Raw genomic sequence first — 27,124 nt, forward strand, 5'->3', positions numbered from 1 at the left:
CCCTGTGATGCAATCTGGACCGGCACCAAACGACACTAAAAAGCCTTGCAGACACATGCCAAGCTCCATTATGGTCATTTAGTTCAGGAGAGGACTGTTTGTTCAGTCCAGCAAGAAAAACAACAGTGGCACCGAGGCCAAAAGTCACACCAGCAAGCCACAAGCACACACAATCACGCTAAGGTAGACGGCCATAAACAAGTGGCGACATCATCGCCCACGCTGTCTGACGGCCGTCGGCGCGACGGGGAGCGAGCCGTGGACGGAGCCGTGGACGGAGCCGTGGACGGAGCCGTGGACGGAGCCGTGGACGTTACGGCTCGGCCCGGTGGCAGGAGTCCCCGCGAGCTCGGCGGAACCGATGGAACGGGTCCCGTGATGAGGCTCCCAAACCTGGCCAGTTTTTAGCCCGCGCCGGCAAAACTTGCCGCGTGGACTCCTGCCAAGGCCTGGCCGGCGATCCGACGGCGACGGGGACGACGAAGACAACAATAACAGCCAGCGTCTCGGCTTTCGTGGGGCAGAGCTGGGCCTAGCAGTCATTTCCCCCTGGCTGCCCGGCTGAATGGAGCACTTGTTGGCTCAACTTGTCACATGGGAGGGTCAAGAGGTGGAGGAGGGGAGGGAGGGGGGGAGAAAGGAGTCTTGTTCGTCCAGGCTAACCTTTCTTCAATATCCCTCGCCTCCCCACCCCCTCCCCCTGCCACCCCCCAGCCTCTCGTCTCCCTCCAGCGTGGTCTGCTCGGGAACAAGGTTTGCATTGAGACGTCTGTACACTCTCCTGCTTCACGCTGCTAGGGATTGTTCCAAATTGCAAATCTTAGCTTTTTTTTTTTTTTTTTTTCTTTAAACGAAGGTCCAACCTCTTCCTCCTTTTTAAACCTTCAGCAAATTGGTTTCTCCCGAGTCTGAAGCGAGCTTTGATTCTGCTAATGCTACATGGAGCGAAGAAAATATTTACTGCTGTTAAACAAGGCTATATTAAGCTCACTTTTTTTTTTTTTTAGTTGGAGCGCATAAGGTCAATGCATACGCTGATATGCAGAGAGAACGTTTCCACGCAGCACAGAAAAGGCTTTGATACGGCTTCGTGGCAGAAATACTGTTGACTTGCTGGGTTGAAATCCCAGGTCCCAAACGTCATGTATATTTGAGTTGTGCTTTGTTGTTCTACTTCGTGTACAATATGCCTGAATTTTCCCTATATTGTGAAGGCTGTTTGAGACCTCTAGACCTGGGTGCCAACACATTTTGGGAAGGAGTTCAGTGAGAATTTAAAATGATGCCTATTAATTATTCATAACCTGGAATACACCAATCATGTGCTCTAAACACATTTCTAAGTTTGAAGGCACTAGTTTAAACTCCGGGCCGTCTTTCAGCGCAGCCGCCTGGCGCAATGTGGAGAAATGGAGTAGGCAGGACGCACATATGCAAAACTATTCAGACCTGCATCCCATCTTCCAGGAAGAAAAATCTAAAAAAGCACATTTATCTATTCAAATCCATTTTTTTATTCAAATAAATAAAAAAAAAAACAAGAGTGACTTTACTTTTTTAACTTTCCAACTCCCGAGCTGTCAGAGCATGAATGTGGTTTTGCAAACCTGAAAAGGCCAGACTAATGGCTGCATCACGGCCCAAACCTAAACACTAATGCATCAATGCCTTCTTTCACTTGTTCCACACGAAGAGGTGAAATTCCTGCAGCCCGCGTCTCCGTACGTCTGGATTTCGCGACCCGCAAGCGGAGTGCAACGAGCGGGCCGCAGGGAACATGAGCCGTGTTTAAAATATAAACAGCATCGACGCGATAGGACAGATAAAGAGCGACCTGGAACTAGATGGTATCTGAATCGACAGACAGAAACCATGCTCTGTACACAGACACGCTTGTTGCAAACAGGTCCATGGTTGTGCATACCTCTCAGCTAGCGAGTAAAAACACCCAGAACTGGTCCTAAAAAAAAACACACACACAGCCAAAAGTAGCCGAGCCGGTACAGAGAAAAGATATCTGTCTGGTTTGAAGCAAAAATAAAAAAAAGGCAGAGGTGGCAGTACCTCTCTCGGATGTCCAGCTTGGGCTATCGCTATGAAAAGCACAGTCCTTGGTCAGTGTGGGTGGAGAGAGGATTTCATTCAAGCAAACATGTTTTTGGATCCTGCACATCTGAATTGAATTACTAGGCAAACAGCCGATGGGGAAGAGAGCTTAGAACAAACTGAATAACCCCGCAGCTTTGTGTGTCTTTATGCTCGGCGGTTCTGGGTGGGAGGCTCGGAGGCCTTTTCAAAACTTCAGGAAAGACAGAGTGAAAAGAATGCCCGGCATGCTGAGAAATCCAAGCCCTTGTTTGTCAACGCCAACAGGAAGCGGACTCGAGAGGGGACTGACCGCGTCGCATGTCTCTAAAAGCAACCGCCCCGAAAAACCCGGCTATTCGTCGCGGACGAGCGCTCCGAGGGTCGACGGCAGCGGCGGCCGGGGTTAAAGTGACGCCGCTTCGAGTGAGGCCAAGAACACGTGGGCCAGTCTCACTGGGATCAGTGGGGACTAGTAAACTGCCATTAACTCATTATGCATTTTAAAGTTTTACTGGAATCAAAGCACTGGTTTCTAACTCCATTTCTGAAGGGGATCCTGTCTCTGCAGTGGCCCGGTAGGACTGCAGACCCCGGATCAGTATTCCGTTCAGTCCTCCCAAAGCCTTTGATTTCACGATGGACCCTGGTTGTTCGCTGCCTAATGCGAAGCGAGAAAATCTCCCCGGACTCCGAGTCAAAGGTCCGCTGAATGTGGGTCGAACGCAGGCGTGTGCATCGTTTGAGAGGCAGGGAGAAGAGCAAATTCTCAGCTAATCTCTATTTAAAGTGTCGTCGAGCAGCGAGAGCGGCCGATTGCACCAGACACATGCAGGGAGACAAACACCATCCCTGGAATGCTGCTCTGGACCCTGCCACAGAAATTTGCTTAAACAATTCAGTGACTAAGTTACTCATGACACGCTGACAGGACCGGGCCTCTCATTGCCTCGGCCCCTCTAGACACTAATACAATATTGAAACAAAGAGGCTACTCTGGTGTCCCACGTCAGGTAAGCTGGAAGGAGGGCGATGATGTCAGGATCAGCCCATATTTGAGCGCTGAATACGCCGGGATCTGATAAGTGAGTGAGGGACAGACTCCGCTTTAGTTCCGCCTCATTAGAGAGTCGCACCTCGTTGTAATCCGGCATAACTGCAGTCGGTCGGGTCTGTATGACGCAGAGAACGGGCCGCTGAATGACCTCGGTGATCGGAGAACGCGGCCTCGACATCATTATCAGCGCCGTGTTAATGACTGTGAAATGGTACATTGTGGAGGGAGAGGACGCGATGCAGATTCCATCCAGCCTCACTCTGCTCTCCTCCCATGTCCGGCTCGGCCACTACTGATGGGCTGACAAGTTCCTCATACTGCATCACCTGGCCCTGCAGCAACTTTGATGTATTATTCATAGAGAGGCAGCCCTCTGATATGGGGGGTTTCGGGGTGCTGGACATATGCGTGTGTGTGTGTGTGTGTGTGTGTGTGTGTGTAGTATGCGCATAGAGAAGCCTGTTCCGTTCCTTCCAAACCTCCCACCCCACCCCACACCACCCCACCGCTACCAACACCATTACTACCAAAAGCAATACCAACTGAATGCTAAACAAACCTGTCTGCTGAATAATTGAGAATCTGAGGCCAGGCCGGGCTCCCATTAGCATACCAGACCCAATCTGCACAGGGACAGGACGCTGTTTTCTGATTATTATTTTACATCATCTGCTTTAGTTTCACATAGTCCGAATTAGACGAAACGTCACAGCAACTTCATTTGTGTCAGTGATCCGAATACCGGGGCCGGGTTTGACACAGTGCAGGTGCCTGACTGGCCAGGAGTTCATGTAAATGACTGCAAAAAACCCCGAAACAGTAAACCCACATTATGCATGGCTGACATGCATATGAAATGTGACATACACATGTGCCTGCGAGCAGGTTTTCCTCCCCATGCCAGTGCATCAGGAACAACAAAACAACGTCATATTTAAATGACTGCAGGAGTACAGGTCTGCCTCAGTGTCTCTCTCTCTCTCCCTTTTGGCCCTGGGCAGTAATCCCTAGCCCCTGGTGTGTGCCATCCGCTCCCCCTGCTCTCATTAGTGTGGTGTTGGGGCCTGGGGAGCCTGCAGGCCTGGGGAGGCAGCCTGCTGCTCCCTCTCTCCCTCTCTCTCTCCCTCTCTCTCTTCGGTTGGAGTTGGAGTAATGAGCACATAATCAGCCTGGCTCCCTGTCAGCAGCAGCACACCAGAGGGGCATGCGGGCTCTTGGCCCAGAGTATGTGTGTGTGTGTGTGTGTGTGTGTGTGTGTGTGTGTGTGTGTGTGTGTGTGTGTGTGTGTGTGTGTGTGTGTGTGTGTGTGTGTGTGTGTGTTGGGGGGGGTTAACGGCACAGTGGGAAGCTACGAATTCTATCCTCTGTGCCCAGGGTACGCCGAACAGCCAGAGAAGGAGCTTCCCACCACACATCAATGACCCTCTGCTAAGAGGTCACTGGATCAAGCGTGCAGCTTCCTCCTTTGGTCCACGTAATGAAAGCTGTTCTAGTGAACTTCCCCACATTCAGAAAAAAGCGCTACGCGAGGTTAAATGTATTATTTACGTATTAAACATTTTTCCTCTGCTTGAATTGCAATACATGAAAATGGTGAAATAACAGTAAATTGACAACAGTAAATATTCGCCCTCTTCCTTTACGGGATCAGGTTTAGGGACAAAGATGGCTGCTAACAGCTCTGGACTAGTCATACAGAAGTCTGACATTTATAATATATGTAAATACATGCAGCAAAAAGCAAATGCTCCATACGTACAGAACAGTGCATACAGCAGCTACAACGATGGGATTTCTCACATTTTCCGTCTACTACAAAGGTTTCTTTCTCTACCGACTTTTCCGGTTAAATGTTCAAAGAGATAAAGGCCAAGAAAAACAGAACCACCACCACCAACACAGAGCCACGTGAAAACATATCGGCGAGAACAGAACAGAAACAATAGGAAAAGAGAGAAGTTAAGCTTAGTCAACGCTTCGTTTCCTCACACTCTTGCTATTCTTGTTCTTATTGTTGTGACTACAGAGCGGAGTCACACGTTTTATAACGTTACACACTGGATAATTCAACGAAAGTCACACAACCGCCGCTGTGTCTCCAGGACAAACCCACAGGGTCACTGCCGGGACCGCGTTTATTCTAATAACATGTCTTTAAATGATTTCCACTGAGACTTAACTTAACCTAAAGTCCCATGAGCAAACTCGTCCCCTTGACAACAAGTTCCCATTGACTGCGCTCAATGAGGACATTGTCATGTGCGATTATGGGATCCGGTGAATGGACCACAGACCTAACGAGCACGTCTCGCCAGGACATGTGAGGTCAAGCGGCTTCTTCTTCACTTACGTGTAGCAACAGAGGCTTTCCGCCCATCGCGCCGCTTGACATCACTTCCCTGATACCATCGGCCAGGTGAGAGAGCGCCGATAGATGCTCCGGGGCTTATCTAATGTTTTCAATCCCGGACGCACATCCCCCAGCGAAGCCACAAGCCAAACAGGTCCGCTGAGGCCCCGCATTGTCTAACCGGAGTGAGACACCGCGGTACCTGGTTCACACCTGTGTGGGAAAGTTCAGGAATGGCAGGGAGGTTCGCACCCGGGAGATTTACGCTGGAGTCATGGTGGTAAAGGCAGACGGAGGAGCGCTGAGCAGTTGGTCTGCAGGTGTTGTGGGGGCTGTGAGGGCTGGTTGTGCATGGGAGCCATTGGCGACATCGTTTCATTACTGGTCACATTATGGTGATGGTGTGATTAGAGCGTTTATGATGTTCGCAGTAAATGAATTCCCTCAATAAATTTGCATGATTTGTTTGATAATTGGCTGTAGGCTCCGTAGGAAGTCGCCTGCAGAAAACTCCAGACAAACACTGGTTGCCTCACGGAAGATGTTACTATGATGGTTTGTGTTTTTTTTTCTCTGTTGTTTTGATCTGATTGTGTCACTTACCAAATGGCCTAGCGTCGGCGAGCGGGAGTCTTTTATTCCTGCGGACGCTGAACAATCCAGAATGGGCCATTTCATCTGCAGATACTGTGAGAGAGAGAGAAACACACGGGGTTAGAGGCAAAAGCATGAGAGGTTTGACAACACGCACGCACAAATGGCCGATCCTGGACAAAAAAAAAAAAAGGCTAACGGTCGCGATGGCCGAGCCGCAGGACGTACGTGTTGTCCCACAGTGTGCACAAGCGTTATGAATGGTGTCAAACCCACAGCCGAGTTTGACACCAGAGGCCTCTGGCAGACACCTGTACAAGACTCAAATTGCTGCTGGAGTCAGACAGCGAATCCTGGCACGGGGAAGAGCGGGGAGAGCCATGTGAACACAACGGACTGGTGGAGGACTGTGAAATTGCTGTTTGTCAAGGAAAAACAGAGGGGCCAGCTGTGAGCGCCCATCGCCGAGCGGGTGGGAAGAGACAGCTGGAAGGAAGCCCCGTCGACGGCGCAGCGAAAGCTGGAGCTGCGAACTCCGAGGTAGCGCTCCACTATTGGCCTTGATTGATTTGGCCTTTTGACCCTCCCCCTGCTCGGTGTCACCCGTTTTCACACACGTACCACAGTTATTATGGAGCTTGTGCAAGGCTCTGGCTTTCACACTTGCCACAAAGCCTCTCACTGCCGCCTGCTGCCAGCCACGCCGCCGCCGTGTCACCGACTCAGAGCTGTTTACTGGAGGAGAGGTTGTGTTGTTATTTGCTCCCGAACACAACAATCTGAGCGTTCTTGTGTTGTGTGTGTGAGTTTTTTTTTTTGTCTTCTAGCAACGGCGATAGCATGAAGGGAGAGCTCCAAAAGCGCAGCGCAGCCATCTGGTTTGTGAATCAGTTTAAATACCGGATACAGCAGCTTGTCATGCATGTGGATTCTGTTCCCAGTACAGTTTCAAATTAATTTATATTATAGGTATTATATAGTTTTGGATGATGGCTTGTGTTTTTCTCATGCAGTCTTTTCTCAGAGTTACTCATGTTAAATGTTATTTATGTGTTGATGTGATTTAATTTGCACTGCACTTATGAATTCTTGTGCATCCAGAGCAAAAATGTGATTAATGTAAAAGAAAAAAAAAAACTATTTAAAAAATTACATAATTAGCTAAAAACTATATGCAAATCTCAGACTGCAAAGATTTTTTAAACTTTGGCGCAGAACAAATGACGACAAACCGAAGCGGTCGCGCATTCAGGTTTAGTCTTTTTTTTTTTTTTTCCAAAACTTCATTCATCACTTGGAGTTTGTAAGGAGGAAGGAAGCTTGGATGGCTGCGGGTTAAAAATGGAAAAGACATTATAGCAGGAGGGGGAAAAGGGAGAGGAGGGAAAAAAACATTTTCAGGAATGAGTTTGTCGGAGCAGGCAGAGGGTATTGTTTCCTGACAGCTGGGGTCCAACAGAGCACAGAGGCAGGGGGGAAGGGGACCCTTTCTCCCTCGGAAAAGGGGGGAAAATTCTTGGAGTTGACATCAGCCCTCTTCATTTTCACTATACAGCTCAAGGCTGAATCGTAGGTTCCAACTAATGGGCCCGAGTCCATACAACTGTCAGGAGGCAGTTGCTTTTAAAGGCTGCTAGCTCCCTATTGAAACTTTACTCTGCTGTGTGCATGGTGCTAATGAATGCTACTCTCTGGAGAAAAATCCAAAACAATGCAGTATTCTCTGTCTAATCTATGTCAATCATGAGTTCTTCCACAAATGAAACAAGCGCTATTGTGAGCGTTTGGTCTAGCTCGGCCGTGCCCACCCGGGCTCTCCCACCCAATCCATCCCTTAGTTGACAGCTTCTGCCAGGACTGGGGAACATGCCCCCAGGCACTTTTCTTTCTGAGCACCTACTTTTCTTTTAATTGCCACTATGCCCTGTGGAGCAACTGTTCACACACTCAGGAAACATCCAGCCAGGTAATGCCAGTCGCACACTGTCACATTAGCTCCAGTCCAGACTAGAGCCGCCCGCCACTCACTGGCACATGAGAAGGAGGAGAGGGAGGGCGTCCGGGCCTATCACTTGTTTCAGGAAACAAAAAGCTAGGAATTGTGGGCCATTCTGCTCAGCAAAAACTTTCTCAGTGTTGCGGTACAAAAAAAAAAAACACCCAAGGGACGTCAGAGTCTCAAATGGCTGATTCAAATAGTCATGGCTAAATGTTTAGAGAGATTGAAACAGGAGATGAACTAGTATCAATTAGGCTGCGAGGCTTTTTACTCATTCTCTGCACATGCCCTTATTTTATTAGAAACAAATACAGACATATGGTCGGGGTCTATCGCAATGCGGGAGCTGGAGGCGCTGGTAAATACGCTCGGAACCAGTACTGAAAGAAATGTGTAACTAAAGTAAAGTTTAGCTGATCCATTTCTGTAGCTCTCTAATTGTCTTCCAGGCTTCCCTGCTGCTTCCAACACTCAGAATAGACATCAGTAGAATGTGCTACTTTTACGGGACCCAGATGCGACAAAGGTGGCAGTGATGCCACTGAAATTTCCAAAAAGCTGCACTGGAGCCCTTTGGTTTTTTGAACACAGAGAATACAGCATATGCTCGGGGGCATGTGGCCTGCCAGAGATGGGTTCTAATTGTTACATAGCTCTCACAGAGCGAAGGAAAACACAGCCAAGAGTCTTTGTCATCTCTGAAGTGCATGGTGCCATACTGCAGGCCAACATCAGAGCACAGAGAAGAGACAGATGTCTGGACATTTGCTGTCAAACTAAGTCGGACACTCTGCCAAGGAGACAGAAAAAAAAAACTTTGCTAGCAACTTCTGGGCTGCACTGAGAGGCCATAATGACTGTCAAGCAGACAGGAAGTGAAGTCAATTACAATATATGTAATCCCGTATAAAAGATATCTGGACTAAACGAAAAACGGGCGATCAACTCCGTCTATCTAAACGGATTACATATAATTGCATTTTATGCCAAATTGGATTAACCAGTCAAGCGCAAATTATCAGACAAACAACAAGTCAAAAGGTGAAAAAGTGGCGGCTCAGACGAGGCCCGACACTTGTGAAATGGCTCGGCTGAGCTCGCGGCGAACAGTGGAGCAGCAGGAATGCCTCCACGGATCGCTCCAGCAGATAATGTCAATCACCCACTGTGTAAAGAACCCCTCCCCATTGTTTTCCTCTACCCCCCAACAGAAAACAAATGGGCCACACAGCTTGATGTTTGGCTGAGGTGTTAATTACCGGCCCCTGTCCATATGAACAGCTCCTCCAGACAATGGCCCCCGTCGGGCCCCCTACCCGCCAGTCCCTCCCTGGTTTGCTTTGCTGATATCACCTGCTCATGCGGGGCCATTGATACCCCAACCTGATCTATGCATGAAACACAATTAAAATCTTTCAGGACAAAGACAATGTGATAAGTAGCCCTCGCCTTGTCTTTCAAGACCTATTGTGTACCAACATTAGGCAATTACACTGACAATTCTTAAGCAAACCTCTGCAGTCATTGTGCTAATTAGCGTTTAATTGATGGGGAAACGACAAATAGCTCAGCTGACTCACACAATATTGAACCTCTACGAAACCCCCTGAATGGCCATCCTGTCGTCCTCTATGAAGTAAGTAGATTAGTTAAGGGGGATATTATAAATGAAAGCACTTTATCATTTTCTTTACATATTTTAAAGCTACATTTACATGACAAGAATCAAATAAATCACATCCGGCACCCACAACAAACTACTACTGTTATAGTAGTGTTATGTTATATAAGGTTTAAATTCTGTTAAGGCCGTGGCGCTGCAGCACAGATAGCATCCTGCTAATGGCTACCACCCTTGAAGTGTCCATTAGCCCAAAGAGGAATGAAGTTAAGTGACCATGACAGGGGCACTCCCCCAGTTTGCCAGGACTCTATTGTGACCTGCTTGGTCGTCCTGCGCTCCTATTCATATTCCTGGTAAAAAAAAATGGGTCAAAGGTCAGACATCCAGAGTGCGGTGGTTTCCATGGTAACGTGCCCTATTAAGGCCAGGCTCATTGGCCTCTTAACATGCTCTTGTGTACAAAAGAACTATTAGTGCAAAAGAGGGAAAGAGGAGTGAAGAGGAGAGGCAGCGAGTGGGAGGTCCTCAAAGCCGCCATTAAGGTTTTTCCAAGTAACTGCAGCTCCGTCCACGTCGTCGGCGGGACACGCAGGATTCACCAACAAGCACACTGTAAACGATGGTGAAAATCACAAAGCTTGTTCCTGTAGCAAAACGGGGCACATTTTAATAATGGAAAGATTTTCAGGTGTGAACTTAATTAAAGGTTTCATGTAACTGCTGCACGCGTGAGACCAATTGATCCTGGGAGTGAGTGCAGTTTACTGGTGTTCCAGTAATAAAAGCCAACCTAAAAAGGTTCCTTAACGTCCTACTCAGCAGAAGTTTGCATTTCTGCAAGTCAAGCACTTATTTGTTTTAGGCTTTATTTTTTTTTCTTCCTTTTTCCTGACACAATCTTGAGTTACTGCTTCCTGCACGTACAGTTTTGCCTCGGAGCTCACGCAAACCTCCAAAAGAAACTGCCATTGTTCTCACTGTGTCTCGTCCATTCTCAGGTACTTCGGGAGGCGGTGTTAAGTTAGGAAGAAGTGAGTAATTCTGTTACAGAGTCAAATAAAACTCACTGTGTAATTAGACACACGAGAAAATAATTACGCATCTGGTTAAAGACGAGGCCGTCTCGTAAAGACAAAGGGGAGAGGAGGAGGGTGCAAAGCTCTTCAGGTCAATTATGGGAAGTCACTTGCACGGCTTCTCGTACCTGGGAGATCTGCTTTCAATTGTCGCTGGCTGCTCTGCTTAATGTCAGCGTGATCTGATGTCAAGACGGGCTACGCTCAAATGTCAGCGACGTTGTCCCTTTCCATGTCCTGTTGCTTTGTTTGTCTACCCACACAGGAACAGATTTTCACTGTTTGGGGAGTAGCCTCGTTTCATTGAAACTCACAGCCGTAAACGTCTATATAATTAACTCCAGAGCATGAGGCGGTTACCAGCGGTCGGCTGCATGTTTACGCTAAAGCTCGACTTAGAAATTCATATGCCAGTGTAGGTGTGTGTGTATTTATTTATATATATGTGTGCGTCCGAGTCGACGCCAATGACACACAAGTGAGAACTGAATTTTTCATTTATGACCAAACACAAATTGACTGGAGACAGCATGGGTTACCAATATAATACGGCGCTTCCTGCCAAGGCATTTAGGAGGCAATAATAAGTCCAGCATGCACCCTCACACTGAACAGGGTAAATACCACAGCGCAGCAATCACTCCAAACTCTGCATGAAGATATAAAAACAATCCTTTTCTCTTCCTTTTCCAGAAATTGCGGATAAATATTTGCCTCCACCGTCTAAGAGCACATTTGAGCATGTCTGCTAAAAGTGTGTCTTTTTCCCACACAGGGCATGGAGGGTCATTCCTATTTATTTATTTGTTTTGCGTTTCTAGTCGTAGTTGTTCCTGTAACTTGTGAAAAGCAGCGTACAAATGCGGGAGAGGCAACTTTCTTGAAGGCGCGGAGTCAAAAAACCTGAGGTGGGCATAAGTGGGTGTAGTGGAGAAGGCAAGAGGGAGAAAAAAGAGCCCAAATTAAACACATTTGTTTCTGCTCTCACATACCACAAGTCTTATGAAAACAGAGGGCTGATTGTGTTCACTCTGCAAGTCCCCCCCCCCCCAACACCACCAAGCTCCACACCCCCAACCCCCAGTCCTGAGCAGCAGCACCCACCCACCCCCCTCACACACACACACACACACACACACACACACACACACACACACACACACACACACACACACAGCTGCCTGCAGATGCCTCATGTGTTTGCTCTACAAATGCAGGCGCAACCCTCCAGACTGCCGGGCCCTGCCTCATCTCAGTTTTTACTACCTGACATCCCTATCACCCCACTGCGAGCCCTGCTCACTCCACTCACTCCTCATCTCCTCGACCCCCCCACCCCTCTCTCCCCTCCCCGTCCGCCTGCCCCCTCCAGCTCTGTCCCACTCCAACACTCCAACACACAGAAACACATTCACGAGCCCCCGGTACACTTCCACACTTGGGCCCGTCTTGCAGGGGACACAGAGGCTGACTGTTAGAAACACAACCCACATCACTTGTGAAAACTTTTGGAGACGTTTAACTTAGGATGACAAAAAACTAAAAGGTATGTAAATAGTTTGGGTAAGAAATAAAACCCATCGCACAAAAGCGTCACTTAATCTTTTCAAATCCAGCGACCAAGAAGGTAGAATTTTGGTGGCATTTGAAATAATCACGATGCTCATTTACTGCTTTGCAATGTTACGCTGGATCTCAGTGGATTAGAAAACGCTTTGGAAGGGAGCTTCAGACTTTTAGACTGCGCGACCCGGCGGACAACCTACTACCATGACATTCCCTGGGATTAGTTATGCGTATTGTCAGCAAACTGCAGGGAGGTCTGGAGCGTCGCCAACGCATTTTTATTTTGTTAAAGTCATTCCTCTTGCAATCTAGAGGCTCCGTTTTCATCATGCTGTGCGTGGCGATATCGTGTGCTAAATCACAATCTGCTGATAGGTACGGCTATAAATCTAAGCGGTGCTCAGATTCAAGGGCTCCTCTTACGCGTCTGAAACTGAAGCTCAGAACCCATTTTCACGTAAGAACCTATAGATTTACAAGGGCTGGAGACAAAGCCTGAGTTCGGGTCACGATGTCTCCCACCTCTTCGAGGTTCATCGGGTCTGTTGAATATAAAACAATGGAGAAAAGTCAAGCAAGAGACGGACAAAAGCTCGAGAACATCCATTTTTTTACCATATGTCAGTATTAAATAATTGCATTTTTATGACACAACATTTGTCTCTTCAACAAGTTCTTCACTATCGATCAGACAAACCCAAACCCAAAGCTGGATGCGCTACTTAAAATATAAACAGCTGCTGCTATCTTTCAGTTTCAGTACAATCTAATGGGAAGGCAAGGTGATTACGATCAGGGGCTGCTGTAAATATCAGATTGCCAGGGACAGGATTTAGCAGAGGCCCCCTACAATTACACAGTATTCAGGAATGCAGAGCACGAACAGCAACGCGGAGCCGGGGACAGAATGTTGCTCACACCACACGACAGAAAAAAGTTTACAAACAGCACAAAGAAAAAAATCTGGAAAGTTTATCTTTCATGAAAAGCTGCTGCTGCGAGCACTAAAGCTGGGCCACAACGCAGCAGACCTCTACTCAATCCAAACTGAACACTTCTGCAAACAATTAAGTGTTAACCCAAGAGCTGTAAGCTACTCAGAGACGGAGCGAGCGGGAGAGGGAGAAAAAGGAGGAGAGAGAGAGAGAGAGAGAGAGAGAGAGAGAGAGAGAGAGAGAGAGAGAGAGAGAGAGAGAGCACAGGGGGAGCGACTGGCGAAAGAGAGGGCTGCTTGTGCACAATTACAGCAGGGATTTATGGCCTGAGAAACAATTTATAAATCACAGCGCCTGAGCTAATGTGCTCCAGATTGTTCTCCATGCAGCTGCAATTTTGGTCTGCGTAAAACGGCATAATAAACCTGGCTGGAGGACATGTTTGGGTGGTGATGGTGGTGGAGGGACAAGGAGAGAAGTTGCGATTGTGGGTGGGGGCCGATGAGGGTGAGGCCGGAGGCTCACAAAGTTTCCGAGGTGCCTCGAACAAAGAAACCAAGTTTGTTTGTGAGTTTTATTAACATCAACGCCGGAGAAAAGAGGAAAAAGGTATGATATAAGTACTAAATTATATATATATATATAATGCAAATAAAATGTGTTTTCTAAGGTGATAATCGAGTGGATCCACAGCTCAACAGAGAAAACTGTAAAAAATCATTTATACAAGTTTACACCCAGAAATAATTGAAGTTTCCAGTGAAACTACAAGGGTTTTATGAGCTCATTTAGAAACAGTGAAGCAAACAAGCATCCACCCCCAGAATAAGCAATCATTACTTTTAGGTTATACTATGAGAGGACAAATGCTGCAAACGGACCCCCTCCGTGTGGCTGCAGGCGGCTGTGGAAGAACGGGTCGGATGTGCTGAGGGGAAGCCTGGGCTTTTGTGGCCACTCAGCCAACTGGCCCTGAACCTTGACCTCTAACCCTTCACCCTGGGGGGGCAAACAAAGCTCTGAGTGACATCTGAAACTAGACACTCTGTGGGGAGAGAGTGTCTGGACATGACTCAAATAACCCCATTAACTCTGCAGAAAAGATTTATGGATTTTTTATTCTGTCGCCGGCAAAATCTCACAACTGAAGATTCGCACAGACCTGTCAAAAGTAATCCAGCTGTTAGAGGTGAGCGCCGGGTTGCCTCGCTGCTTGTTTACTTGCCAATCTCGCCATCTTGCAAAGAGTAACGTGAAAACTCTCTATAATTAATGACTCAGAGGAGATTTGTCATTAAATCTGAGACGAGCACACAGTAAATCAGGAATCACAAGCTACGCTCCCAATAAAAACAACTTGAAGCTAATCTCCAGACTTCAGACGTCACGCAAACAGCCGCTGGCATTAGCATACTGTAAACAAAAACATGGACAAAAGTTGATGGTTAATGTGCGGCCGGTGAATGCACGCCTCCGTCACCAGAATGCTGAAAGCCACTGTAGTATTTAAATCAGGCAAGGAGGGAGGAAGACTGGGCCAAGCATTCTGTAGCTCAGCTGTGAGGCTCTAAGCCGTTGCCCTAGGGTCTTTGTCCTGCCTTTCAGGGCAAGTCTGAGGTAGTCAAAGACCCTATTCATGACCGGCGCTCCCCCTGCCAACACACCCATACAGCCCCAGTCAAGTCAGCCGAGAGCTATAGAGCCTTCCCATTTCACACGAGAATCAGACCTGCCCCTAAAGCCTGCTTCAGGGATTTCCAATAGGCTGCCCCTCCAACCCGTGTACAAATCAAACAAAAGGACTCCTTGGCCTATTCCATGTCATATAGGGCTGATTAGATTTTTTTCTAATGTAGCTACTCTAAATGTGAAGCAAAGTGGTCAGGCACATTTGTAGGGATTTGGTATCGAGGCCTGTAAATGGATGAGGGATTATGCCAGCGGAGCCCTGCTACACGCAGAGGCCAAACTAAAAGACCAACACGAGTATATCAAATGATGGGATCTCCAAACAAGGCAACATAATCGGGCTGATCGTCGCAGGAGTCCTGCCGTGACCCGTCCTGTGTCCTGTGTCTGAGCAGCGCAGGTCTCTCAGCTGCAGCCATTGCTCGTGACCTAGCGAGAGCGTCGCTGCTTCGCCTTAAAGTGAGCAGACACGGTCAGGAAAGGGGGAAATCCTGTGGCCGAGACCAGCGCGAGAACACCAGGCCGTCAGAGGTTTCAGCTGTTTATTCTAACAAGGTCCACAAGTCTGCCGCCGAGATAAGGAGGCTACACATTTCAGAGGACTTGTGCCTTCGCTTAGATCTAATCAAATTTGACGCTCTGCAGAGCACTGCGACTTTTTAACAAGTGGAACTGGTTTCGGAGGGGAGGCAAGGGGCACGGGAAGGTCAACTTATTATCAATATTAGAGGAAGCGGCGTGATCTCATGGGAGACATCTATGTGTATGATGATCAACTAGCAAACAAGTAAGGAGTATATGGAATCATGAAGGACGCTGCTTTCTGTGCATTACTCATGTATTCACCCAGCTACGACCTTCTGCAGGGGAATCCCACCATAACTACTAACATGTGCTTCCAGATAAGTGATAAGCTCATGTATGTTATGGACAAGTCTGAATTTACTTCCAGTGCCTTTCGTGAGTGTAACCGGTGCAGTCGACCAGACTCGGACCCGTGTGCCGACTCAACAGCTCGGCCTCATCGCTCCCACAGCTGTAAGTTTTAGTATCTGGAACGCTTCCGTGTAGTTTGTGTGGATCGTTAGCGGCCACGTCGATGCAAACTCACCAGTTAAGGGCATGCGTGTTCGCAGGTGCAGTGATTCACTTGAAGCGCTTGTCGGGGGACGTGAGCCACGCCGACCGGGCCAAAGCAGGAACCCGCGCAGCGGGCGGGAGCCCGGCTGATTTACAACTTCAACAAGAAGAACAGCTGCTCTGCTCACAGTCTACTAAGCTCATCCCAAATGGATATCCATCCACTGCTTAATTTAGTATGACCACTACAAGCTCACTGATACTACGCGCATACTGGATGACATGGCCTTTAACAGACCCTGTGCAGGCGGAGAGAGTTACGTGAACTGAAGCGGAGCCTGACACAAATCTTGCCAGCGCTGATGCTACGTGCATGATCTGATCTGCCCCCCGCCGCTCGCCGATTGGTCTGTGACTGTGAGGGAATGGTGAGGCATTGCGGTCTACGGTGGAGGAGCTGGGCTCAGTGGGAGACAGAATCCCTCAGATAAGTGAGTGCCTCAAGGTCTGGAAGCCGGCCCACCTCGGGATAACAGGCGATGGAATAGCGGGACCCGTATCTGCCCCAGTTTATGCTCCCACCACCACATCTCATCAACAATCTCTCCTCCTGCCTGCTCCCTCTCTCCCTCTCCTGCTGCCTGCAGAGCTTAAACTGAAAACAGCTGCTTGGAATACCAGACTGATGAAACCCTGCTTAGAGCTTTTTCTTCCTCTTCCTGCTGTACAATCACGTTTTATTAGCATGGAGTAAAGCGTTTAAGGTACAATTACACAGGGAAAACATTTCTTCATGCGACCTAAACAGTTGCTGGTTACGGCAGTGAACGCGCCACATGCACTTAGTCGCTTCCCAGCTGATCTGAAAGGACTAAAAACAATAAAAGCATAAGTTAATGCACAGAAGGTTGTGCTAAATATGAAATGTGCTGCCTGAAATACAGGGGAAATCATCATTAGTTGCACTTTTCAAATGACTTGTTTAGTTTGGTCAATAGACTCCAGACAGCTGGTGATTGGATTTCAATGCTCAATAAATCCTACAGTGACAAATCATGGTCAAAATCGTCGACACACCCCCCCTCATATACCCGGCAACCGCCCCCCTCTGCACCAGACTCCAGGTTAATACCACAGAACAGACATGACTAAGCTGGTATTCACATGACACATGATACATGTCTCCACCTCCCACACCTCCATTTCCCAGAGCTTCAGTTCATGGCAGAAACTTTTCTTTCCCCTTTCTTGATAATTAGCAGCTCAGGAGCTCGAGAGATAGCTTTTGATTTTGTTGGCTTGAACCTCGGTTCCTCTTAATCACTCAGCCCTGCAGAAATCATCTCCGACGGCAGAGACAGAACATGCGCAGGCACGACCGGCAGTTTACCGCATAAAGAGCCGGAGCTGCGATGTTCACCGAAACGCTTAAAGATCTAACACCACAACACGAGCGTTTTTGTTGTCGGGATGCTGGACGGACACGGTCAGCAACACATCGCAAAGCGGTTTCAAAGCTGAAAGGGGAAAAAAAAGCTGAGATTTTGGACCGAACTCAGGTGCGTTCACCTCCGGCCTCTGGTCTCAGCTCAGGCTCCAAGTTCACAGTGAGCCAAACTACACAGCCAAAACATAGCAAATGAGAAAAACACATAAATTGATAAAAACACATTCGCACACATATTCATCTTGGCACATCAAAGGGATTCATTGATGTCACTGAACATGGGGAGTCTGAGGCTGGAGAGGGGAGATGTTGGTTATCCTTTCCTCTAAGGGTGCTGAGATGCTCCTGATGGGCTCCGCGCTCGAGAAGCCAGAGAGCGCTATAAACAGAATTCGTAATGCCAGGCGGGCGGGTTAGGTAGTGAACTAGCAGGCGAAGGGGTAGTGGGAGGAATTGACGCCAGCTCTCGCTTTCCACAGAGACCAAAGAGGGAAGGATACAGACCAGGGCTGACACCATTTCACACAGCTACTATTCAAGTGATGCTAGGGAGCAGGAACGAGCACGAAAGGCGAACGGCGTGTTCCCGTAAAAACTCCGCACCAGGCGTTTTATGTGACGCTGCGAAAGCTACAGATTATAAAAAGTTATGACATCTGCTGATTTGTTGGTTACGCAGTGAGTGATTTACACACGTGAAGGCATGTAAAGTGGAGCGTTTGTAAGACGGAATGGCAATAAAATAGGCCTTATAAACGGCTCTGGTTTGCGTAGCGCTGACCTTGATTACCCCCGTGTAATATAAAAGTAACTGCTGAGACGTTCGGCTGGTGAAATACATCACACTTTGAAGGTAATAAACTAAAACATTTCAAAATGAACATAATTATATCCGAGAGCGCGCTCCTTCCTTCTCCAATTAAATCATGACTAATTTAATATTTCAGAACGACTCTTTTCTGGTTTTAATTGAATTTCCTTAATCCAAAGCAATTATGGAAGTTAATCACCCCAGGCGAGAGCAGTCAGCCAGCGACGGCACTCCTGCGGTCGCCGCCGATCCGCCTCTGATTGGACGGAGCCACTAAATTAGCGTAGACGTGTTTGCCTTTGAAGAAAAAAAAATAAGGCTTTCAAATCCTAAACGTGGTCGAGATGTGAGTTGTGTTGACGCAGCGCTGGGCTGAAAAAATATTTGCGTGACACGACGGTGGGGGGTGGAGGTCCGCGAGCCCCGCAACACTGCTCCCTCTGTGGCCTCACCTGAACGCGCCGCACGCGCCCGAGCGCCGCGCAAGGTGAGCCACCTGATGAAAGGACGCACGCACGCAAGCGGGCTTTGCTTATGCAGGGAGAGGCCCTTTTATTCGGCCAGACAATGTCTGTGTTGACTTTTCTTTGTCTGCACATTTTTAAGCACCCAAAAAGCAGCGGAGGACGGAGGAAAAAGGAGCCAGGGAGGCATGCGATCGTAACCGCCGACATGCCCGGGCTTATACAAGCTCCCCATTCATATCTCCAACTAGTTTCTATTCAACAATCGCGCTCCACAGCTCCAGCGTCCCGCTGCCTATTTGATGAAGATATATTTGAGTGGCTAACCTCGCTCTCGCTCACTCGCCACCTCTCGCGGACAAGAGGCATTTCGCTCTTCACTGGTGACGATGATGATGCACTGGGAGAGTTATCTGCAAAAGTGCTGATGAAGCGGACGGGAGGTGGCACCGGAGCAAAGCGAGCGCTCACCAATTAAATCAGTGGCTGTGTCACAACAGGAAACAATGCGGTGATAATCTCGTCAGTGAATGGGCAAACAATGAGCCGCGTTTGCCCGGCTGACTGTGGGGGGAGAATAACAGCTCTCTGGCCCCTGCACCCCACAGCAGGCAGGAGTCTGGTGGAACATCTCTGCAAACATAAAACCTCCTCCTCAGCTCTCGGTGGATTACAGCGGAATGTCAGCTCCGAGCAGGCTTTAAATCAGTTATGCTTGGCCCTCGGGGGAACTCTGTGCTGATCCCATGTAGGCCTGTCTCTCATTGCTCATGATAGGGTTGCCACATCCAAATTTAAAAGCTCAGGCCCTCAAATCCTCCAGCATGTCGCACGTTGCGAAGTGGAATCACGGCATGACGAGTCTTGAGCAACATTGCGTATCTGTTTTTCGGCGGCGTGCCCCTTGTAAACGCCGATATCGACGGGTTACATGTGCATTACAACGATCTGGTTGCACAAGAGCTCTAAAGCATCCGACCGGAGGGAGATTCATGTAAAAAAATATGCAAAGATATTTACATTCATCCCTATACTACAGTTTAAAACTGCAGCGCTCCACCTCGAAATAAAGCTGTGGGTTCTGTTCACTGATATGAATCTCATGTTCTGCTTAAGAGACATAATTTACCGCACACACCACACTTATAAAACGAATGTGCCGGCAGCACTTTCCGAAGACACACAATATCCTAAACAGACTCAGGCGCCTGGATTGTTTGTATCTCAAGACCAGATAGTTAAGAACATAAACGAGGTTAGACTGTGGGCACATTTTATCTCCTGAGCCAATGAGCATATCCCACAGCTTGATGATGCATGATAAATGTAACTGTTGAGCTCATTAGTCAGACTAAGCTGTTGGCCAGACGTGGGTGAAGGGCACTGGTAAATTTCACCCAGCAAATCTGAGCGTATCGAGCATCATCCACGGGCTGAGCTCCCGAGTCTGAGCCTAAAACGTCGTCGCGTAGAAGCTCCCATCAATCACGCTCCCTTCAGTCACACTCAGCCAACATGGTGCAATATGGAGACCTTAAGTATGCCAGCTATTGTCTGCCTGCTTGTTTTCCTCCATGTCGATGATTGACAGTCAGCTCACTCTGCCCCATTGACCTCATTCTGGTTTTTCAGATTTGGAGGATTACAACATCGTATTTCAGTATTTGTTACTTCGTCTCCAACACCATGAAAAGTCATTTTCGTCTGTATTTTGTAAGGAAAACCACAAGGAAGTCAGAAACCTAATAGCATAAGTCGAAACTGAGCAGAGACTAAATAACAGACTGCCCATCGCTTCATCGTCTTACGGAACTAACTGGGAGTTACACCTTAATGCCAAAAACACGGCACAGAATGCAACGATGACACAATTCGCACGAAACTCCGGTGGCTCAAACCACCGAGACAGACTCGGCGGTTAAGTATCACCCGGTGTGAGCAGAGTAGCCATTTAGTTAATGAGCCCCAATGGAGACCTCCAATGAAGCCATCAAGACTGCTCAGAATAACAATGGTCAACTAACGCCTTTCTAATTGAATGGAAGGTACATGGAGGCAAGGGGAGTGGGCCTGGAACCGTGAAAAGAAGACAGCGAAAAGGGGGGAGGTGGGGGAGGAGATGGAGTCTTTTCAGTCAGATGCCTGCCAGGCCTTAATGAAAGTACTTGTTTTTTTGGGGAGGGGGGACACGCATTGGGGGATGGACGCGTTGGGATGAACACAAGCTCCCCAGCCGAGATTATTCCAAGGAAGTTTGCATAGCCCTCCATTTGTATAGCATCTCACAGGTTACCACCCCGAACGCTGCTGGTTTCGTTGCATGGGCCCCACACAACACAGAGCTTTCCAACGATGGCGTCCATTTATATGAGATGAAGCCAAAACACAACAGCGGCCAACAACTCGATTACAAAGGCTGATCATAGAAACACTTAAAAGTCGTTCAAGGCTCCGTGCACACGCTGGCGTGACGCAACAAGTGAGTGAATCATTGCAAAGTGCACATCAACAACACTCACTTCAGACTTGTCACCCTTATCTAGACTTCGAGAGTCTCTGGGCAACGGCTGTCACGGACACTGCAGCGAAATACCTCCCATGTGTGTCAAAAGGAGGTACTACATTGTTGTCGTTACTATAGTCTAAAAAAAAAACCCTCACAAATACTATTAAAGTACACCAAGCAGGCAACACGTCTCCATCTGGACGAAGCTGAACAAATATCTTGCAACACATTGGAGTTTTCGTACCGCCTGAGCTGCAGAGTGTGATTCTGTAATTAGGACAAACAACAAAACAAGCCTAAGTCAAGGCTGCTTTAAAACAAATACTGACAAGCCGGTGAGACCAGTGCAGAGCTTTGGTTTTTCTGAAGGAACACGCATAAATCATTCAAAATAACAAAGCATGACTAAAGTGTGTGAACTTTGAGCCGAAGGAGAAGTTGCCAAAAGTGACTCCTGATGAGGGCGTGTGTGTCAGGGAGAAATTTATATCCCCCCAAAAAAGAACAAAGAAGTAGTTAGTGCTCCTTGAGAGGCCACTCGGAGGGAATATGGCGCTGGGGCCGCGCACGGGGAACTTTTACGCACGGCCGACGAAGCGAAGGCGACGGACGCGCGTTTACGGGGACACTTACCGTGCGCGCGCTGGGCGACAGCGAGCCGTTGGACAGGTAGGAGTTGGTGAGGTCCGGGATCATGAGGAACGGGTAGCCCGGGTAGCGGGGGCTCTTGAAGAGGCCTCCATCTTGCTGCCTCCTCAGCGCTGCGGGGACAACGCACAGTCAGACACACGGTGACACAGACGCCCGACGGGGGGGCCACGCGGGCGAACTCACGGGCGCCTTCGCGCCGCGTACCTTCGCTGAAGTAGTCTCTCGCCTTCTCGTAACTCTCCGAGTCGGCTCTGGTTTGGGGGCGCCTCTCCGCTTGCTGACAAAGAGGAGGGGGAAACGCACACACGGAGGGGGAAGAAAACTGTTGAAACTTTCGCCGCCTTCGAACGGCCGCCGCGCTCGCGCGCGGGCGCTCGCCATGTGCAAACGCGTCCTTACCTCCGAGTCCGACGAGCTGCTGTTGTTTTCCGACTCGTTCACCAGGGACGACTTCACGTCGTCCAGGTCCCGCTCCGCCGAGACGTTTTCGGAGATCTTCTCCTCCTGCTCCCCCTCGTCTTTAAACGGGATCATCTCATCGTTGGCCCCCAAATCGTCCCCGCCGCCCCCGTTCAGCTGTGGCATTTTCGCGGAGCGAGTGGATGTGGCGTCGAGGGGAAATAAAAGCACGCGAACAGTCGACTTATCTGATGAGAGTAGTCCGAACGAGTCGCTCGAGCAGCAAAACTAACTACAGGAAAGTGTTCATGTTTCAAAACTCCCGTTTCATCCTCTGAACGCGATCCCGCGGTCCATGGCGCGTTTTGCAACAGGCAATAATCCACAGTAAAGTTGCGACACGCTCGCTGCGAGGAGAAATGCGCGTGAATGTCGGGCGTCGGTGACCGGATGCGCAGCAACTTGGCAAAGTTTCGCCCGCTTCGCTCGTGGACAACTTGTGGCCCCCGCGCGTCTCCCTGTCGCGCTGCTGAGGAATCGGAGTCGTCTCCTCAGATCCCACCAAGACTGCAGTCCGAGCGACCGAGAGGCTATTTCAGCGGCGGAATCATGTCCGATTTCACCTCCCAGTATCCATGCGTAAGAAAACACGCGAGTTTTTCTTGTTGTTTTTTTTTTTTTCGAAAACGCAGGAAAAACACGAGACGGTCAGGCTGCACTTCGCCTCACTTCTGACTCGCCTGCTTCCCCCCCCGCAGAAGTTGAAACCGTCGCTTCGTGGTTTTGTCTATAAAAAAAAAAAAAAACAGACGGAGCCCGCAAAGTTTACGAAGCGATAACGCGAATAAAAGCCCGTGCGAAAAGTAAAAGGCTCAGCTGGACGCGGCCGCTCGCTCCCTCCACATTGCTGCCGGGGAATGCGCCCTGAAAACTACTTGCTTGTTCAAGTGGAAGAAAAGCGTCGCTCGTCCGTAGAGGAGGAGTTTGCGCTGAAAACCGACACTTCATTCAGCTCTATGTAGATCAGCTATTCTTAACCCTCAAGCCACCAATGTACAGCCACACAACAACAATGAGGCGAGATGTCGTCAATAAAGCGAGGCTGTTAGGTAGAAACACAGAAAGGACAGTATTATTATTATTATTATTATTATTATTATTATTATTATTATTATTATTATTATTATTATTATTATTATTATTATCATTATTATCATTATTATTATTATTATTATTATTATTAACAGCACAGTCTCTGTTTGTGTGAAAATGACTGAACACGCTTATAGTAAGAAAGTTATAATTACGCACCGCCACATAAATTACACGTCTGTGCGTCCTGAAATAATAACACATGGATAAGCAGGGTGGCCACAACTATGGGCATGAGTGAGAGAACACGCCTGCCTCACGTCTGTGTGTGTGTGTGTGTGTGTGTGTGTGTGTGTGTGTGTGTGTGTGTGTGTGTGTGTGTGTGTGTGTGTGTGTGTGTTAGTGTGTCGGCTACATGCTACCATTGTTGATTTGAGGAACAAGATTGGAGGCCCGTTTTGTACTGTTGGAAGACCAAAGGGAAGTGGTTACAACTTTTTTTTGGTTCCTGTGGAGAGACGGGCTCATAAATCTTAATCGTGACTTGGAGATGTGTATTTGAATGCGCGGACGACAGCATCTGTAGCCCTGTCGCAAAGTTTTTCCCAGCGTAAAATAAGTTAAGTTTGCCCCTGTCGGAGAACATTTCCAAACTCCATTAGCCTCCACATATGACGGTCTCAGTCTAAATCCAGTGGACCTCTGACTTTCCTTTGCTCGTGATGCAATTCGACAGGCTTCCCCTGTTTGAGAAAAGAAGTCATTGATGCTGTCGACTGCGTGTCAGCAAGCTGAGGGTTGACTGACAATCCGGCAGTGTCTCCACGGGCCTCATTAGATCTCCACTCCTCCTGGGTGTTTGTGTGTGTGCATGTGTCCGTGTGTGTGTTTGTCTCCAGTTAAAAGCAGCGCATGCTGTTGTTGCATACGTCGCCTATGAACTAGCGATAGACGGTGGGTTTGCTGAACACACAGACGCACAGGTTTTGCACTGGCATGCATATGCACAGGTGAATATTTGCCCTCAGGGCTACACATCTTTGTTTTAATGACGACAGTATGCAGAGAATGTGAGGGAGCGCGTGTTCCGAGCGATGCCCACACTGTTCATTTTCTCCAAATGTATTTTATTCTCACAGAAAAGCAAACAAAAGCCGAGCATTTTTTCCAGACCCATCACGAGTCAGATTTGTAATGGACTGTGTAGGTCCCAGCAGGTGTAATTACAATAACTCCCTGCTTACACACTATAGCTCTGATGAATGATTAATAAAGACAATCAAATATTAACACAACTCGCCACAGATGAAATAATAACGACACGCATGAGCAGTCACCGAGGTGGCGCGTCCCCTCGATGCTGACACTTCTCACACACACACAAGTTTCAGCAGCGTGCTATTACGCACCAGCGGCATGCGGTAAGCAGGCTGCTGTGGCAGCGCAGTGAGACATAACACCGGTGTGAGGAATAAAGCGCGTTTAGATCCGAAACGAGAACGCGAAAGCTGCACATCGCTACAAACCGTTGCTGAGCGGATAATAAATGGTTCTGCCTGTTAAACATCATCATTACAGCACAGTGTATTTACTCTTGACTGCGTGCATGTGCGTGCGTGTGTGTGTTTTGTGTTGATTTGCTTTTTGGATAATCTGACAGTTAAATATTTGATGGCAATGATTTTTTAAACACCTCCAACATTTAAAGTGGGGTTTATCTCCTTAATGCATTAGCCTATTCCGTCTCGGCGCGGCCGCCCTGCCGGAGCAGGATTGGCTTCGACCCGGCGCTGATGAGGGGGTCAGGAGAGATGCGAACAGCCACAATCTTAGCCCGGGGGCAGATCGACTGGTGGCCAGAAAATTTATTCAGTGGGTGCTGTCCCTGCATCTGCCTTACTTTGAAGTTGCTCCCTCAACTCTGGCTTGTCGTACGTGCCTGTGTTCACCCCCCACCCCCCGCCCCCCGCCCACACCCCCCGCCTCACTAAAACGGGGAGAGGGAGCGCCAGTATGTGTTGATGCGCACGTGCGCGTTGCTCCCGGTCGTCGGAGTCGGCCGTCACGGCGCGCGTTTGTCTGGAAGAGAACGGACGAATGGAGAGCTGGATTCCAAGGTCACGCTTTCATGGTTTGCCAGCCAGCCGCCGATCAGTTCCCCACCAAAGTGGTGCCTAATTCATCATTCATTTGCGCCTCGCGGTTCCAGCTTTGGTGCCGTTCTCACACAGTGAGCTGCCGCTGCACCACGCGTTGCCTGAATCATGCTCCTCAATTAAATTAAAGAGCTCATATGAAAAACTGCATTTGGATTGTACAGATTTTATGTTTCAGTGTTTCAAGTCGCAGGTTTAAAGCAGATCTCTGCCCTTTACTTGATCTGACCTGATTAAACAACGACCAAGCATTCGCCAACAGTCTCGCTCACATCGCTCCAAAGAACCAAAACACAACGTTCATCTCTCCGAGCGAAGGCCAGGATCCACCGGAGATTATCTCACCACTGTACTACTGTATATTAGCTCACCTCCTCAGTCATCGCTCTGCGTCTGGATGGGAGTGCCTCGTGCAATCATGGATCTCGCAAAAATAACCTCATATCCGTTTTAATCCACAGAAAGGTCCCCTTTCCAGGCTGGTATGGGCGTAGATGGCATTTAAGACTGAGTGAGGATATGATTAGATGACAGCTTTTACTGCCTACAGGGTGTAACTGAAACACTAAACTGTGCATAGACAGGAAAATAAAAGACTGGTGCAAACTGTTATTCCTGCCTTTCTCCTTTCGCTCCGCACTCACTCCTCTCCAGAGAAGGAGGTTAGAATTCAGCCCGGCTCCAGAAAATAAAACACTTAATCATTACACTTTCACGGAATGAGCGCTGATCGCGTTCATCTCCACGCGATCACTTTGGAAGCGTTCATTCCAGCGACGTACGGAGGGACTGAACGCAGCTCCGTCCTAAACACATAAGCGAAGGAACGACTGAATAAATCCTGCTCGTGCAAAGGATAAAACACGATGAGACTACAAAGACATCAAACACGTCCCCAGTCCTCCAGCGCGGATTTACATGGTTGCTATGAGGTGCTTGCTCACGCCTCTCGCCTGAAATACATGTTCCTGTTTTCCTGTATTGCAGAGGATGCTTTTAAGGAGCATTATTTCTGAGAACTTCAAAGCCTGCCAAAAGCACTCTCCTTTTGGAGTGAACAGCAGCTTCAGAATGTACTTATATTTTCCAAATGGACAGGAAGAGGCCCTCGCTGGTATTGAGGTGATGCTAATGCAGTGTGGCTCTAGGTTTTATATATATATTTTTTTTTTTTCTTTTTCAGCCCAACTCGGTTTACGGCGCGAAAACACAGCCCGTATTAAGTTTTTACGGGCTCGATTTAATTCCGCGTCATTTTAATCGCAGCGAAAACAAATGCAGCCTTTATTTCACTGTGTCTATATGGAAAGCTTTTACGGTCTGTGGGAGAAACAGTCGCGCTCGACAATGCCAACAGGTCCTCCTGGACCCTGTTTACAACGTACAGCTCTGTAACTGCCATAATTGTCCACAAACCCTGAGTCAGACTGCTTCCAGATGCTGCGTTCTGTTTTTGCCAGGTTTTATTGATCCAGTTAACATTATTACTCTCAAGGTCAAAGCATTCAACCGTCTGTATTTTCTCAGCTGAGGACATGTTGCG

At 48.3% G+C, this 27,124-nt stretch overlaps 1 protein-coding gene and 1 long non-coding RNA gene across 5 annotated transcripts in view; one reads left to right on the forward strand and one right to left on the reverse strand.

The window, feature by feature from the left end:
• tcf7l1b (transcription factor 7 like 1b) overlaps nt 1-23,340 on the reverse strand; it is a 28,321-nt gene extending 4,981 nt beyond the window's left edge. For 2 of the 4 annotated variants that reach the window (XM_029160868.3, XM_029160867.3), the window contains exons 1-4: nt 22,334-23,340; nt 22,139-22,211; nt 21,917-22,044; nt 6,096-6,179 (exon numbers count right to left, since the gene is read on the reverse strand). In XM_029160868.3, coding sequence (XP_029016701.1) covers nt 6,096-6,179; nt 21,917-22,044; nt 22,139-22,211; nt 22,334-22,519 — 471 coding nt within the window. In that variant the 5' untranslated portion in view covers nt 22,520-23,340. The remainder of the gene's footprint in view (nt 1-6,095; nt 6,180-21,916; nt 22,045-22,138; nt 22,212-22,333) is intronic. The other 2 variants (XM_029160865.3, XM_029160866.3) reach the window with 2 other exon arrangements.
• On the forward strand, nt 15,513-16,672 carry LOC129604521 (uncharacterized). Its single transcript, XR_008695464.1, has 3 exons — nt 15,513-15,762; nt 15,928-16,013; nt 16,112-16,672. It is a non-coding gene; the product is annotated as an uncharacterized LOC129604521 (long non-coding RNA).
• Nucleotides 23,341-27,124: the final 3,784 nt, after the last annotated feature.

Source organism: Betta splendens, chromosome 9, assembly GCF_900634795.4.
Source record: "Betta splendens chromosome 9, fBetSpl5.4, whole genome shotgun sequence".
In the NCBI taxonomy this organism is placed as follows: Eukaryota; Metazoa; Chordata; class Actinopteri; order Anabantiformes; family Osphronemidae; genus Betta; species Betta splendens.